The following is a 17,395-nucleotide window of genomic DNA, read 5'->3' as shown; positions in this document are numbered from 1 at the left end:
GAGACGTGTTGAGGTAACGCACCGTACGGTGGTGTTCCCCTAATGGAGACGTGTTGAGGTAACGCACCGTACGGTAGTGTTCCCCTAATGGAGACGTGTTGAGGTAACGCACCGTACGGTAGTGTTCCCCTAATGGAGACGTGTTGAGGTAACACACCGTACGGTAGTGTTCCCCTAATGGAGACGTGTTGAGGTAACACACCGTACGGTAGTGTTCCCCTAATGGAGACGTGTTGAGGTAGCACACCGTACGGTAGTGTTCCCCTAATGGAGACGTGTTGAGGTAACGCACCGTACGGTAGTGTTCCCCTAATGGAGACGTGTTGAGTTAACACACCGTACGGTGGTGTTCCCCTAATGGAGACGTGTTGAGGTAACACACCGTACGGTAGTGTTCCCCTAATGGAGACGTGTTGAGGTAACACACCGTACGGTAGTGTTCCCCTAATGGAGACGTGTTGAGGTAACACACCGTACGGTGGTGTTCCCCTAATGGAGACGTGTTGAGGTAACACACCGTACGGTAGTGTTCCCCTAATGGAGACGTGTTGAGGTAACACACCGTACGGTAGTGTTCCCCTAATGGAGACGTGTTGAGGTAACACACCGTACGGTAGTGTTCCCCTAATGGAGACGTGTTGAGGTAACGCACCGTACGGTGGTGTTCCCCTAATGGAGACGTGTTGAGGTAACACACCGTACGGTAGTGTTCCCCTAATGGAGACGTGTTGAGGTAACACGCCGTACGGTAGTGTTCCCCTAATGGAGACGTGTTGAGGTAACGCACCGTACGGTAGTGTTCCCCTAATAGAGACGTGTTGAGGTAACGCACCGTACGGTAGTGTTCCCCTAATGGAGACGTGTTGAGGTAACGCACCGTACGGTGGTGTTCCCCTAATGGAGACGTGTTGAGGTAACGCACCGTACGGTAGCGTTCCCCTAATGGAGACGTGTTGAGGTAACGCACCGTACGGTAGCGTTCCCCTAATAGAGACGTGTTGAGGTAACGCACCGTACGGTGGTGTTCCCCTAATAGAGACGTGTTGAGGTAACGCACCGTACGGTAGTGTTCCCCTAATGGAGACGTGTTGAGGTAACGCACCGTACGGTGGTGTTCCCCTAATGGAGACGTGTTGAGGTAACGCACCGTACGGTAGCGTTCCCCTAATGGAGACGTGTTGAGGTAACGCACCGTACGGTAGCGTTCCCCTAATAGAGACGTGTTGAGGTAACGCACCGTACGGTGGTGTTCCCCTAATGGAGACGTGTTGAGGTAACGCACCGTACGGTGGTGTTCCCCTAATGGAGACGTGTTGAGGTAACACACCGTACGGTGGTGTTCCCCTAATGGAGACGTGTTGGGGCTGTGCTGCGGGGCTGTGCTGCGGGGCTGTGCTGCGGGGCTGTGCTGCCATGCTGGCTACAGTATGGGGGGGTTGTGGGGGTTGAGGGCCCCATGTGACCACCGTCAGTGGCATGCCAGGCATGGTAACGCAGAGTAGCTGGGTTCGCTTTCCTACGACTCTCTCTTCTTCCCTCTCACTCTTAATTATTTCCCTCCCACTCTCTCTCCCTCCCTTCTCTCTCTCTACCTTCTCTCTTCCTCCCTCCCTTCTCTCTCTTCCTTCCTCTCTTCTCTCTCCATCTCCCTCCCTCCCCTCTTTTTTTGTCTCCCACTCCTCTTCGCCCTGCCCTTTCCTGGTAGAAGTGGAAAATGTAAGTCTGGGTGAGAGGACACGGCGCAAGGGGCAGAGGCGCCATGAGTGAGTACTGGACACCGTGACTTTGGGTTGGATCTACGGGGAGGTTTGGGCTTGTTTGGTGTTTAAAACTACTGGGATTCCTCACTTTATTTGGACTTCAATTGTTGTTTGTTCAATGATTTTACTTTTGTACTTAATGTCTGCTTTCTTGACATTTCTATGGAGTAGTAAGGATAATGTTTCCTATGGAAATGATTGATGGTTGTTAAGCATGTTGTTATGAAGGGGATGGTTCCAGTATATAGCCTGGTTTTTAATGAGGACTACTAGGACAATAGGTTACCAACTCATATACATCATCTTACTGCTATAGATTATGCAAATACATCCTATTCAAATACACACATTATTGTTCAGTCATTTGTTTTAGTCATCTCTTAGTAAACATGATAGGGTTGGATATGAAGACTAGAACGTGAACTAGACTAGAGGTAGACAGTTTGTAGTTGTACTGCCCACATGTCTGTCTCTCTTGTGCTCTCTGTCTGCCTAATGTTTGTCACCATGGGGTCTAGTTTTCTGTGTAGTTGGATGTAGGTTCTGCCTGTATTGGCCCTGCGCTACAGTAGTGTACTGTAGCCTGGGGATTTGAAGTGAATGCCAGAGAGGTAGAGGGGACAGAAGGACAGTGGGGCAGCGGGTGCAGAGCGGAGTGCCAGGGCCTTACAGATCTGACTATAAATACACACGTCATGTGACACTTCCAGCCATTGTTGTTATTCTGGTTTGCATGGCCTGACTGTTGTGTTGTTCAGGAGCTTTTTATAGAGCATTTTATCATCCCGGTTACACTTCAGAGATCTGAGCTGAATATGAAGAATAGGCCTATAATCGGCTCTATTTAGCAGAAATATGAGATTTAAGGAGTTAACTATGAATTTGTATGTTTTTACTACTTTTAATTGATGGCAATGGGCCATAACAGTAGTGTCCCCCCCACGTGTTGTAGTCTGTGTGTGACTGTCTGTGTGACTGACTGTCTGACTCCCCTGCTGTAGTCTGCTAATGCTGCTAGGTTTTGCTGGTGACAGTCAGTACCATGGTGTCAGTCAGTTTAGCCTGTCTCAGCAGCCTGCCAGCCCATTCTGTCTGGATTAAGGCCTGGCTATCTGGGACACCATTGTCTGCTGGAGCGTCATCGCCACCTCAGATATGCAGGCCTTATGTATGCAGCTGTTGAACAAATGGATTGGAAACACGCCTGCTCATATAAACTGAGACGTTCAATTCCGTATTCACAACTCAGTCACTTCTTAGTGTGTGTGATTCTGGTGAAGTTATCTAGGAGTTTTACAGTGATGAGCTGTAACAGTGTTTGGATGGGAGTCTGATGGACATCTGGATCTGCTGAGGGAAGGAGTAAATCACATGGCAGGAAGTGCTGGTAAGATGACTTCACTATGTTCCAGTGAAGCACAGAGTTTACTGTCGCAAACTAGTATCTGGAAGGAGAACTTCTTCCTAGTTCCCATGCCAATATGTTCTGCAGTCTGTGGGTTTATGCAGTTTCTCCTTGTTTATATAGTATACTGTATGCACTCTCTTCATTTTCATAAAGCAGCTCCAGGATGAGTTATTCTGTAAATCACTGTCATATCTTGTTGTTCTGTAGCACTGTTGTGATTCATAGACATCAGCAGGATTGTAGTTCCTCAATGTGCCACCTGAGGTCCTCCTACACTGCTTTTAGTAGCTCTTGCTGCACTCCCTTTATGTAAACAGACTGCTACCAAGATTCTGATGTGTAAACAAGATACAATGACACATCATCACGTATGACCATAGTTCAGAGGTCGTTGTGTTTGATTATGGTTTAGAAAAGCAGATTGTTCAGCGGGATAGTCTACTGAGGATCTAAAAATAGTTTGTTGAAAGGTATGTGTACGTCTTGAGCAAGACTGTCATCGTTCTCACTAGATCAGGGATCATTAACTAACTAGATTGACGTAGGACAATTTTTTGGGGTCAGAACCTAATTACAAATCATTTGTAGACTACAAATTGACCACAAGAAGCCCAAACAGATATAACATTTCACTAAAACCATAATCATTTCAAACCTTGCTTACATTTGTATACAATCACATACACCGAGGGTACAAAACATTAAGAACACCTTCCCAATATTGAGTTGGCCGTGGGCCGCCAGTTGGGGAACCCTGCTCTAGATGAGGAAGTTGAAACATAAACAGCCATTGTTCTGGTGTTTTTCAACCAGGCACCTGTTACAAAACCTCCTGCTGCTCTAGGGGGCTAAAACTAACCTCTAGTCTCTCCCTCTCCTATTCTCTTCTCCTCCCCTCATACCTTCTCCTATCTCCTCTCTTCTCCGTCCCCTGTCCTCCTCCTTTCCCCTCTTCTCCTCCTACAGATGTGTGTAACAGTACTGATCTTCCAGAGGTGGAGATCATCAGTCTGCTGGAGGAGCAGCTGCCCCACTACAAGCTGAGAGCAGACACCATCTACGGGTATGACCACGACGACTGGCTCCACACCCCTCTCCTCTCCCCCGATACCAACCTGGACCTCACCGTCGAGCAGATTGAGGAGACTCTGAAGTATTTCCGTAAGCGCAGCGTTTGTATTTCGTAGTTTTTTAAAGATGATGCAGGCGAGGGGGCGAGGGCTTCCACACTCCCTCTGCTAGTCACTTCTCTGCTTTCTATTCTTCCTTTTATGTGGTCTGTTGCACGCTGGTACACATTTGATATTCAACTGGTTCATCGCTTCAACCTTCACATTAGTAATTGTATTGAGCTCATATTGCAGTGTATTTTTGGAAATGGTGCAAGTTAGAGCCGAGATCAAGGATTTAAAAAATGGGGGTGGAAGACTAACAGCTGAGATTCTGGTGCCGTAGTGAGACTGAGGAAGTTTGTCTGAGATATATACAGGCAGACAGACAGAGCGATACAAACACAGAGAGACAGACAGAGATTGAGACAAAGGGAATGAAAGTTAGAGAGAGACAGAGTCATTGTAATATGGCCCTAAGCCCATATGGGTCAGCGACAGACAGCTGGGCCTGGTTGACACAGCAAACATACCCGCTGGGCCGTGGGTGCCAGGCAGGCTGAAGCGCCACGCTCTGCCAGTCTGCTCTGCTGCTGGTGCTATCAGCTCAGTGGGAGACGTCTGTCCTAACGTCTGTCTGTGTCTCAACCAGACATGAGGCTGGACAGACACAAGGCTGTGTGTGATGACTGGATTTTTCTTCTTTTTTCTATCTTTATTTAACCTTTAACTAGGCAAGTCAGTTAAGAACAAATTCTTATTTACAATGACGGCCTACCCCGGCCAAACCCTCCCCTAACCCGGACGACGCTGGGCCAATTGTGCGGTGGTTGCGTCACTACAGCCCAGGGTCTGTAGTGACGCCTCTAGCACTGCGATGCAGTGCCATAGACCGCTCCGCCACTCAGGATCTGATCTGATCACATACTGATCTGTCCTTGTGTATGACCTTTATGTCAACTGGTTGTCAGCGGCCTTCTATTGTGAATGTAGGTCATACTGTAGAGCTCAGGAAGTTTAACATCAATCAGCAGATATGTGTTATGTGCTGATACAGTACCTGTACTGTTGTCTGAAAGACGGCACTGTAGGATGCTGTAATAACAGATGCTTTAATACTCTGATTACGTTGTCGCAGATGTAGACTACAAGGACAGTCCTGCAGCATTGGTTAAAAATAGTTACTGATACTGACTTAAAGGATAGACTCCAGTGTTCTCACAAGACAAGACCACTTTGTTGTCACATTTGTGCAGCGTAATACAAACCTCCCAAACTGATATTCTTTGATAGATGGTTTTAGATATTGTACTCTACTCCTTGATTAAATTCAGAACTAGGCTATAGAGATTTATGTCACCAATCTGGTTTTGTCAATTCTGTTTTTGTCACTGTCTTGTCATTTCTGGTCTTGTCACCTGTGATTGTGACGTCACAAGGAGGATAGGCAGCAGGGTGGTTCATTGGTCATCTGGCTAGTCAGCTGATTCCTGATGGGCCACTCCTACTCTGATGCATCTTCTACCACAGACGCATTACACTCCATATGATGCAATACTGATGGCATTATACAGCCTTGAATCAGTCAGCAGGCAGGTTGAGGAAGTGTTTCTATAATCGCTGAAATAATAATCCTCATTGTTTGATTAATGGCTGTCTCTAAAATTACATCTGACCTTTTTATTGTCTGACTGTCAAGTGGTGTTAGAATTAGTCAGTGTACTCTTTATCAAAGGGACATGCTATTTAAGAAGTAGAAGCATCTCAGATATTATCCTGCTGTAAATCAGTGTGGGGGAGAGAACTATGTTCTCCACTATAAACCTATTGAATGATTTGTTAATATCATTCAGCAAGGTGAACTCCCTGCCCTGTAGTAGAGGTGTTGTACCAGACCAGGCAGATATGAACAGAGAGCTGGTCGCATACAGAGGCAGCAGCAGTAGCAACACTAGCCTGCATTCAGATGCTACTCAGTGCTGGAGTAGGGAGCCAGTCTCCATGGCAACCTCACAGAAGGATGTACTGTTGTGAGAAGGGGAGGGTGAGCCAAGGAGAGAGAGGAGGGGCGAAAGCAGGTTGCTATTGACGAAACAGTTCAGAGGGAGGAGCATGCCTCTGACATTTCCCTTCCTCATTGGCTCTTGGCCCTCCCCAGGCCCCTCCCTCATTTGTGATACAACCTTGACTCACCACCAGGCAGCAACACATCCCTGCTGCATTACTGTGTTTTGGGCTGCGTTGCTTTTTGGGAAATATCTCTTTCTCTCTTTCCTCTCCCTCCCATCCTTCCGCTCTGGTACCAGTGATAAAATGTGCTGTTCCACGTGGTCTCCTCATCATGGTAAACTCCTAGAGAACTCAGAGTATGTAATGAAAGGACGGGCAGGTGTTCTCGTGACCTCCGCAGCAGGACAGGAGAAGATGGTGACGCTCCTCTCAGCTGAAGGGGACTGAGTATGCAGAAATTTGTGGAGGCGGATTACTATGAGCTAGACTGGTACTATGAGGAATGCACAGATGGTAAGCCTGATCGGGACAGTTATCCAGCTAGCTGTTATCTAACTGTGCTGTTAATGGGGCTATATGTGGGGAAGGGGAGGGAGAGGGGCAGGGAGGAGGGCTAGAGGGGATGATTTTGCTGGTAGGGTGGTTATAGACCATTGACTGTATAATGGTCTCTCTCTTGGCTCCAGTATGTATTGCGTCAGTCACATGAGGCTGGAACCACTGAGCCAGGGGCTGCTGTGTTGCTTCACTCTGGTCTGTCTGATAACAGGTGCATTTAACTAAGTTTACCTCAGCCAAGGAGGCCATGGCTGTAGGACGAGGCTGTAGCTAATTCTCTTACTATCATTTGGTTGTGTTGGATGTGATTTCAGCTTCTGTTGGTTGTAACCAGGGTGAATTAGGAGCAACACAAACCGTGGCACCACAAAACAAGGCTGCTATGTAAATGTGGCAACGAAGGGGAATGACAAGGTGGTTTTTCATAGTGGACTGACTACCCATGGAGCTTTAGTATTGCCCTGCCAATGTGTGTGTATGTGACAGAGAGAATGGGAGTAGAGGGATGTATAGCAGTCCTATAGATCTGTACAGTCAGAATAACAGTCCTATAGATCTGTACAGTCAGAATAACAGTCCTATAGATCTGTACAGTCAGAATAACAGTCCTATAGATCTGTACAGTCAGACTAACAGTCCTATACGTCTGTACAGTCAGACTAACAGTCCTATAGATCTGTACAGTCAGACTAACAGTCCTATAGATCTGTACAGTCAGAATAACAGTCCTATAGATCTGTACAGTCAGAATAACAGTCCTATAGATATGTACAGTCAGAATAACAGTCCTATAGATCTGTACAGTCAGAATAACAGTCCTATAGATCTGTACAGTCAGAATAACAGTCCTATAGATCTGTACAGTCAGAATAACAGTCCTATAGATCTGTACAGTCAGATAACAGTCCTATAGATCTGTACAGTCAGAATAACAGTCCTATAGATATGTACAGTCAGAATAACAGTCCTATAGATATGTACAGTCAGAATAACAGTCCTATAGATCTGTACAGTCAGAATAACAGTCCTATAGATCTGTACAGTCAGAATAACAGTCCTATAGATCTGTACAGTCAGAATAACAGTCCTATAGATCTGTACAGTCAGAATAACAGTCCTATAGATCTGTACAGTCAGAATAACAGTCCTATAGATCTGTACAGTCAGAATAACAGTCCTATAGATCTGTACAGTCAGAATAACAGTCCTATAGATCTGTACAGTCAGAATAACAGTCCTATAGATCTGTACAGTCAGAATAACAGTCCTATAGATCTGTACAGTCAGAATAACAGTCCTATAGATATGTACAGTCAGAATAACAGTCCTATAGATCTGTACAGTCAGAATAACAGTCCTATAGATCTGTACAGTCAGAATAACAGTCCTATAGATCTGTACAGTCAGACTAACAGTCCTATAGATATGTACAGTCAGAATAACAGTCCTATAGATATGTACAGTCAGAATAACAGTCCTATAGATCTGTACAGTCAGAATAACAGTCCTATAGATCTGTACAGTCAGAATAACAGTCCTATAGATCTGTACAGTCAGAAGAACAGTCCTATAGATATGTACAGTCAGAAGAACAGTCCTATAGATCTGTACAGTCAGACTAACAGTCCTATAGATCTGTACAGTCAGAATAACAGTCCTATAGATCTGTACAGTCAGAATAACAGTCATATAGATCTGTACAGTCAGAATAACAGTCCTATAGATATGTACAGTCAGAATAACAGTCCTATAGATATGTACAGTCAGAATAACAGTCCTATAGATCTGTACAGTCAGAATAACAGTCCTATAGATCTGTACAGTCAGAATAACAGTCCTATAGATCTGTACAGTCAGAATAACAGTCCTATAGATATGTACAGTCAGAATAACAGTCCTATAGATCTGTACAGTCAGACTAACAGTCCTATACATCTGTACAGTCAGAATAACAGTCCTATAGATCTGTACAGTCAGAATAACAGTCCTATAGATCTGTACAGTCAGAATAACAGTCCTATAGATCTGTACAGTCAGAATAACAGTCCTATAGATATGTACAGTCAGAATAACAGTCCTATAGATCTGTACAGTCAGAATAACAGTCCTATAGATCTGAGTCCTGGAAAGTAGCATCACACAGCAATATAATATGGAAATGTTTACAGCAGCTTCACCTAGCAGACTATAGCTATCCCTGTATCCCCTGATGCTTTCATTGAGCCATCCAACATGATCAGTGGCTCTATATATAGAACAACTGACTAGGCCTATACCCTTGGTTGAAGACGTTTCCATTGATGACGGTCATATATTATGAGACGAAGCCTGTTCTGTTGGATAAGATCTCTTTGGTAATGCTGTTATATATGATGTTCGAGGACTCATTTACTACAGTAGATTGTATTGCGAGGGCTTCATGACATTTTAATGTACACCTCCCCTACTACCGGTCTGCTCCAACAGTTAGGACAAGTCTAAATAACATGGTTTTATATTCACATGGTTGATAAACACGCTGCAGTGCTGTACTGTGGATATCTCTTTCCAACTATCCACACGTCTCTAGAGATCTCGTCCAACACCAGTAATGGCCTAGCCACTAGCCTGGTCCCATACACTTTGTGTAGCCAACCTTCCTGTCGTTCATTATCACACCAAACCACCGCTAGCAGAGCTGACAGACGGGGACTCATAATGAAGCAGACAGTACATGGAAGGTTTGGAGGGGAGGTTGTGCTGTGGAGACTGGGGCTCATAATCAAATCAAATCAAATTTATTTATATAGCCCTTTTTACATCAGCTGATATCTCAAAGTGCTGTACAGAAACCCAGCCTAAAACCCCAAACAGCAAGCAATGCAGGTGTAGAAGCACGGTGGCTAGGAAAAACTCCCTAGAAAGGCCAGAACCTAGGAAGAAACCTAGAGAGGAACCAGGCTATGAGGGGTGGCCAGTCCTCTTCTGGCTGTGCCGGGTGGAGATTATAACAGAACATGGCCAAGATGTTCAAATGTTCATAAATGACCAGCATGGTCAAATAATAATAATAATCACAGTTGTCGAGGGTGTAACAAGTCAGCACCTCAAGAGTAAATGTCAGTTGGCTTTTCATAGCCGATCATTGAGAGTATCTCTACCGCTCCTGCTGTCTCTAGAGAGTTGAAAACAGCAGGTCTGGAACAGGTAGCACGTCCGGTGAACAGGTCAGGGTTCCATAGCCACAGGCAGAACAGTTGAAACTGGAGCAGCAGCACGGCCAGGTGGACTGGGGACAGCAAGTAGTCATCATGTCAGGTAGTCCTGAGGCATGGTCCTAGGGCTCAGGTCCTCCAACAGAGAGAAAGAAAGAAAGAGGGAAAGAGAGAATTAGAGAGAGCATACTTAAATTCACACAGGACACCGGATAAGACAGGAGAAATACTCCAGATATAACAGACTGACCCTAGCCCCCCGACACATAAACTACTGCAGCATAAATACTGGAGGCTGAGACAGGAGGGGTCAGGAGACACTGTGGCCCCATCCGACGATACCCCCGGACAGGGCCAAACAGGAAGGATATAACCCCACCCACTTTGCCAAAGCACAGCCCCCACACCACTAGAGGGATATCTTCAACCACCAACTTACCATCCTGAGACAAGGCTGAGTATAGCCCACAAAGATCTCCACCACGGCACAACCCAAGGGGCGGCGCCAACCCAGACAGGAAGACCACGTCAGTGACTCAACCCACTCAAGTGACGCACCCCTCCTAGGGACGGCATGGAAGAACACCAATAAGCCAGTGACTCAGCCCCTGTAATAGGGTTAGAGGCAGAGAATCCCAGTGGAGAGAGGGGAACCGGCCAGGCAGAGACAGCAAGGGCAGTTCGTTGCTCTAGAGCCTTTCCGTTCACCTTCACACTCCTGGGCCAGACTACACTCAATCATAGGACCCACTGAAGAGATGAGTCTTCAGTAAAGACTTAAAGGTTGAGACCGAGTCTGCATCTCTCACATGGGTAGGCAGACTATTCCATAAAAATTGAGCTCTATAGGAGAAAGCCCTGTCTTCAGCTGTTTGCTTAGAAATTCTAGGGACAATTAGGAGGCCTGCGTCTTGTGACAGCAGCGTACGTGTAGGTATGTATGGCAGGACCAAATCGGAAAGATAGGTAGGAGCAAGCCCATGTAATGCTTTGTAGGTTATCAGTAAAACCTTGAAATCAGCCCTTGCCTTAACAGGAAGCCAGTGTAGGGTGGCTAACACTGGAGTAATATGATCAAATTTTTTGGTTCTAGTCAGGATTCTAGCAGCTATATTTAGCACTAACTGAAGTTTATTTAGTGCTTTATCCGGGTAGCCGGAAAGTAGAGCATTGCAGTAGTCCAACCTAGAAGTAACAAAAGCATGGATTAATTTTTCTGCATCTTTTGTGTACAGAAAGTTTCTGATTTTTGCAATGTTACATAGATGGAAAAAAGCTGCCCTTGAAACAGTCTTGATATGTTCTTCAAAAGAGAGATCAGGGTCCAGAGTAACGCCGAGGTCCTTCAGTTTTATTTGAGACGACTATACAACCAATCAGATTTAACAGAAGATCTCTTTGTTTCTTGGGACCTAGAACAAGCATCTCTGTTTTGGCCGAGTTTAAAAGTAGAAAGTTTGCAGCCATCCACTTCCTTATGTCTGAAACATAGGCTTCTAGCGAGGGCAATTTTGGGGCTTCACCATGTTTCATTGAAATGTACAGCTGTGTGTCATCCGCATAGCAGTGAAATTTAACATTATGTTTTCGAATGACATCCCCAAGAGGTAAAATATATAGTGAAAACAATTGTGGTCCTAAAACGGAACCTTGAGGAACACCGAAATTTACAGTTGATTTGTCAGAGGACAAACCATTCACAGAGACAAACTGATATCTTTCCGACAGATAAGATCTAAACCAGGCCAGAACTTGTCCGTGTAGACCAATTTGGGTTTCCAATCTCTCGAAAAGAATGTGGTGATCGATGGTATCAAAAGCAGCACTAAGATCTAGGAGCACGAGGACAGATACAGAGCCTCGGTCTGACATCATTAAAAGGTAATTTACCACCTTCACAAGTGCAGTCTCAGTGCTATGATGGGGTCTAAAACCAGACTGAAGCGTTTCGTATACATTGTTTGTCTTCAGGAAGGCAGTGAGTTGCTGCGCAACAGCTTTTTGTAAAATGTTTGAGAGGAATGGAAGATTCGATATAGGCCGATTTAGTTTTTTAAATATTTTCTGGGTCAAGGTTTGGCTTTTTCAAGAGAGGCTTTATTACTGCCACTTTTAGTGAGTTTGGTACACATCCGGTGGATAGAGAACCGTTTATTATGTTCAACATAGGAGGGCCAAGCACAGGAAGCAGCTCTTTCAGTAGTTTAGTTGGAATAGGGTCCAGTATGCAGCTTGAAGGTTTAGAGGCCATAATTATTTTCATCATTGTGTCAAGCGATATAGTACTAAAACACTTTAGTGTCTCCCTTGATCCTAGGTCCTGGCAGAGTTGTGCAGACTCAGGACAACGGAGCTTTGGAGGAATACGCAGATTTAAAGAGAAGTCCGTAATTTGCTTTCTAATGATCATGATCTTTTCCTCAAAGAAGTTCATGAATTCATTACTGCTGAAGTGAGAGCCATCCTCTCTTGGGGAATGCTGCTTTTTTAGTTAGCTTTGCGACAGTATCAAAAAGAAATTTCGGATTGTTCTTATTTTCCTCAATTAAGTTGGAAAAATAGGACGATCGAGCAGCAGTGAGGGCTCTTCGATACTGCACGGTACTGTCTTTCCAAGCTAGTCGGAAGACTTCCAGTTTGGTGTGGCGCCATTTCCGTTCCAATTTTCTGGAAGCTTGCTTCAGAGCTCGTGTATTTTCTGTATACCAGGGAGCTAGTTTCTTATGACAAATGTTTTTAGTTTTTAGGGGTATTGCGCAAAGTTAAATTGAGTTCCTCAGTTAGGTGGTTAACTGATTTTTGTCCTCTGATGTCCTTGGGTAGGCTTAGGGAGTCTGGAAGGGCATCAAGGAATCTTTGGGTTGTCTGAGAATTTATAGCACGACTTTTGATGCTCCTTGGTTGGGGTCTGAGCAGATTATTTGTTGAGATTGCAAACATAATAAAATGGTGGTCTGATAGTCCAAGATTATGAAGAAAAACATTAAGATCCACAACATTTATTCCACGGGACAAAACTAGCTCCAGAGTATGACTGTGGCAGTGAGTAGGTCCAGAGACGTTGGACAAAACCCACGTCGATGATGGCTCCAAAAGCCTTTTGGAGTGGTTCTGTGGACTTTTCCATGTGAATATTAAAGTCACCAAAAATGTGAATATTATCTGCTGTGACTACAATGTCCGATTAGGAATTCAGGGAACTCAGTGAGGAACACTGTATATGGCCCAGGAGGCCTGTAAACAGTAGCTATAAAAAGTGATTGAGTAGGCTGCATAGATTTCATGACTAAAAGCTCAAAAGACGAAAACGTCGGAGGATTTTTTGTAAATTGAAATTTGCTATCGTAAATATTAGCAACACCTCCGCCTTTGCAGGATGCACGGGGGTATGGTCACTAGTGTAACCAGGAGGTGAGGCCTCATTTAACACAGTAAATTCATCAGGCTTAAGCCATGTTTCAGTCAGGCCAATCACATCAAGATTATGATCAGTGATTAGTTAATTGACTATAACTGCCTTTGAAGTGAGGGATCTAACATTAAGTAGCCCTATTTTGAGATGTGAGGTATCACGATCTCTTTCAATAATGGCAGGAATGGAGGAGGTCTTTATTCTAGTGAGATTGCTAAGGCGAACACCGCCATGTTTAGTTTTGCCCAACCTAGGTCGAGGCACAGACACGGTCTCAATGGGGATAGCTGAGCTGACTACACTGACTGTGCTAGTGGCAGACTCCACTAAGCTGGCAGGCTGGCTAACAGCCTGCTGCCTGGCCTGCACCCTATTTCATTGTGGAGCTAGAGGAGTTAGAGCCCTGTCTATGTTCGTAGATAAGATGAGAGCACCCCTCCAGCTTGGATGGAGTCCATCACTCCTCAACAGGCCAGGCTTGGTCCTGTTTGTGGGTGAGTCCCAGAAAGAGGGCCAATTATCTACAAATTCTATCTTTTGGGAGGGGCAGAAAACAGTTTTCAACCAGCGATTGAGTTGTGATACTCTGCTGTAGAGCTCATCACCCCCCCTAACTGGGAGGGGGCCAGAGACGATTACTCGATGCCGACACATCTTTCTAGCTGATTTACATGCTGAAGCTATGTTGCGCTTGGTGACCTCTGCCTGTTTCATCCTAACATCGTTGGTGCCGACGTGGATAACAATATCTCTATACTCTCTACACTCGCCAGTTTTAGCTTTAGCCAGCACGTCTTTAGATTAGCCTTAACGTCGGTAGCCCTGCCCCCTGGTAAACAGTGTATGATCGCTGGATGATTCGTTTTAAGTCTAATACTGCGGGTAATGGAGTCGCCATAATGAAGCAGACAGTACATGGAAGGTTTGGAGGGGAGGTTGTGCTGTGGAGACTGGGGCTCATAATGAAGCAGACAGTACATGGAAGAATTGGAGGGGAGGTTGTGCTGTGGAGACGGGCTCATAATGAAGCAGACAGTACATGGAAGGTTTGGAGGGGAGGTTGTGCTGTGGAGACTGGGGCTCATAATGAAGCAGACAGTACATGGAAGGTTTGGAGGGGAGGTTGTTCTGTGGAGACTGGGGCTCATAATGAAGCAGACAGTACATGGAAGGTTTGGAGGGGAGGTTGTGCTGTGGAGACTGGGGCTCATAATGAAGCAGACAGTACATGGAAGGTTTGGAGGGGAGGTTGTTCTGTGGAGACTGGGGCTCATAATGAAGCAGACAGTACATGGAAGGTTTGGAGGGGAGGTTGTGCTGTGGAGACTGGGGCTCATAATGAAGCAGACAGTACATGGAAGCAGGGGAAGGTTTGGAGGGGAGGTTGTTCTGTGGAGACTGGGGCTCATAATGAAGCAGACAGTACATGGAAGCTTTGGAGGGGAGGTTGTGCTGTGGAGACTGGGGCTCATAAGGACGCAGACAGTACATGGAAGGTTTGGAGGGGAGGATGATCTGTGGAGACTGGGGCTCATAATGAAGCAGGCAGTACATGGAAGCAGGGGAAGGTTTGGAGGGGAGGTTGGGCTGTGGAGACTGGTGGCTCAGTGGGCTACAGCCAGAAGTAGGCTCCAGAAGGCCAGGGGCAGCCAGGGGCAGCCAGAGACAGTCTGGACAGGCTCAGAGCTGCCTGGATGGGCCTAGCTCCGTGATCACATGGCTGGGAGTCTGGCAGGGACACAGCCCTGGGTGATGCTCAGAATATTGATCACTTAGGCAGTGGGGAGGGCATGCACCATGTACATCTCCCCACTGGAGTGGGGAGGGAAGGCTGCCAGCAAAACTCTGCCAGCCTTCCCTCCCCTCTTCCTACAGTACTCCTCTCCTCCTCCCTTTCCGCTACCCTCCTCCATCTCTTCCCTGCTCACAAAGCCCAGGGCTTACAGTTCTATTGGCCTGGGAGGGGGAGTTGGAGGGAGGTGAGAGAGGCTGTCCTCCTCCAGTCTCTCCATGCTGGGAACTTTACCAGTGCACACAAAAAGGGCCTCTGAGGCAGACAGGGAGGCTGTGAGGTGGGGGTTGTTTTGGGGGTTTAGCCACAAGCTATTGTGGATGCTGTATTGTTTCAATAGGAATGTGTGGTTGCATTCAGTATGCCCACACTAGCATACAGTACTGCCCAGGATATTACCAGAAGTTAAATGAGATGAATGAAAATGATTTGGACATGGGATAATTGAAGTAAACATGTTTAATTGGAGAGTTATGTGAAATATTTGGTGATGGTGTTCTAGGTTCTATTTATGGGATCACGGTTGTTTTTTATCAACTGTTTTTATCAGCCGTTATGGACATAACGATGTTTTTATCAGCCGTTATGGACATAACGATGTTTTTATCAGCCGTTATGGGCATAACGATGTTTTTATCAGCCGTTATGGACATAACGATGTTTTTATCAGCCGTTATGGACATAACGATGTTTTTATCAGCCGTTATGGGCATAACGATGTTTTTATCAGCCGTTATGGGCATAACGATGTTTTTGTCAGCCGTTATGGGCATAACGATGTTTTTATCAGCCGTTATGGGCATAACGATGTTTTTATCAGCCGTTATGGGCATAACGATGTTTTTATCAGCCGTTATGGGCATAACGATGTTTTTATCAGCCGTTATGGGCATAACGATGTTTTTATCAGCCGTTATGGGCATAACGATGTTTTTATCAGCCGTTATGGACATAACGATGTTTTTATCAGCCGTTATGGACATAACGATGTTTTTATCAGCCGTTATGGGCATAACGATGTTTTTATCAGCCGTTATGGACATAACGATGTTTTTATCAGCCGTTATGGGCATAACGATGTTTTTATCAGCCGTTATGGACATAACGATGTTTTTATCAGCCGTTATGGACATAACGATGTTTTTATCAGCCGTTATGGGCATAACGATGTTTTTATCAGCCGTTATGGGCATAACGATGTTTTTATCAGCCGTTATGGACATAACGATGTTTTTATCAGCCGTTATGGACATAACGATGTTTTTATCAGCCGTTATGGGCATAACGATGTTTTTATCAGCCGTTATGGGCATAACGATGTTTTTATCAGCCGTTATTGGCATAACGATGTTTTTATCAGCCGTTATGGACATAACGATGTTTTTGTCACAAGTTAACTGACTAACTGGCTTTCACACCAATAATAGTTTGTCTTGCCGTTTACATTTGTCACTGGAATGTTGATGATTTGTTTACTGTTGCATTGCTCTCAATGTGACTAGTTTGATAAAGCCAGTGGGTGTCGATTGATTAGAATTGTGGTCTAATGTGTAACATTGAGTGTCATGTTATTTTCTATAGGGTGGAATAACCCATACTGGTTTAGAAACTAGATGGCTTCTCTATTTCCACATGCTAAACTAGTATCATTTACTGTATCTGTGACCAACAGATGCATATCGGTGTTCCCAGTCAGGTGAAATCCATAGATTAAGGCCTAATTTGTTTATTTTAAATTGACTGATTTACCTGATAAACTGTTGCATGTTGCATTTATATTTTTGTTCAGTATGCATACTCTTCTTCCTGTATGCTATTTCATCAAGCTCTGTATTTCCTAATGGTTCCTGTTCTGTTATTTGGCTCTCAATATGTAGCTTCTGCTTTGAATAAGTATCCATGTGCAAATTGTGTCACCTGTGGATTTGACTGTGGTGAGGCAGGCTGGGGCCCCACCCTTACAACAGGTGTATGTGTCTTGTGTGCTCCGCCTTGCGCTGTTTCCATGGAGTCTGGTGGAAGATACCATTTCATCGCTTGAAAAGGGGGGTGAGCAAATAGACTCATTTAGACTTGATAGGGATAAAACTTTAACTTATTATATGGTTATATTAGTCCTTGTCACATAGCTGACATTTTGAATTGACTCCAT

General features: G+C 45.1%; 1 protein-coding gene across 7 annotated transcripts in view; it reads left to right on the top strand.

The window, feature by feature from the left end:
- The first annotated feature begins 1,671 nt into the window (after window positions 1–1,671).
- LOC115185056 (trafficking kinesin-binding protein 1) overlaps window positions 1,672–17,395 on the top strand; it is a 56,263-nt gene continuing 40,539 nt past the window's right edge. For 3 of the 7 annotated variants that reach the window (XM_029745685.1, XM_029745691.1, XM_029745692.1), the window contains exons 1-2: window positions 3,007–3,147; window positions 4,135–4,329. In XM_029745685.1, coding sequence (XP_029601545.1) covers window positions 3,132–3,147; window positions 4,135–4,329 — 211 coding nt within the window. In that variant the 5' untranslated portion in view covers window positions 3,007–3,131. Of the gene's footprint in view, window positions 1,764–3,006; window positions 3,148–4,134; window positions 4,330–6,497; window positions 6,801–17,395 lie in introns of those variants that run through there. The other 4 variants (XM_029745686.1, XM_029745687.1, XM_029745689.1 and 1 more) reach the window with 4 other exon arrangements.

This window comes from Salmo trutta, chromosome 3 (genome assembly GCF_901001165.1).
Source record: "Salmo trutta chromosome 3, fSalTru1.1, whole genome shotgun sequence".
NCBI classification, from domain to species: Eukaryota; Metazoa; Chordata; class Actinopteri; order Salmoniformes; family Salmonidae; genus Salmo; species Salmo trutta.
Note: the sequence above shows the minus strand (reverse complement) of the source record. Positions and strands in the feature narration are given on the sequence as shown.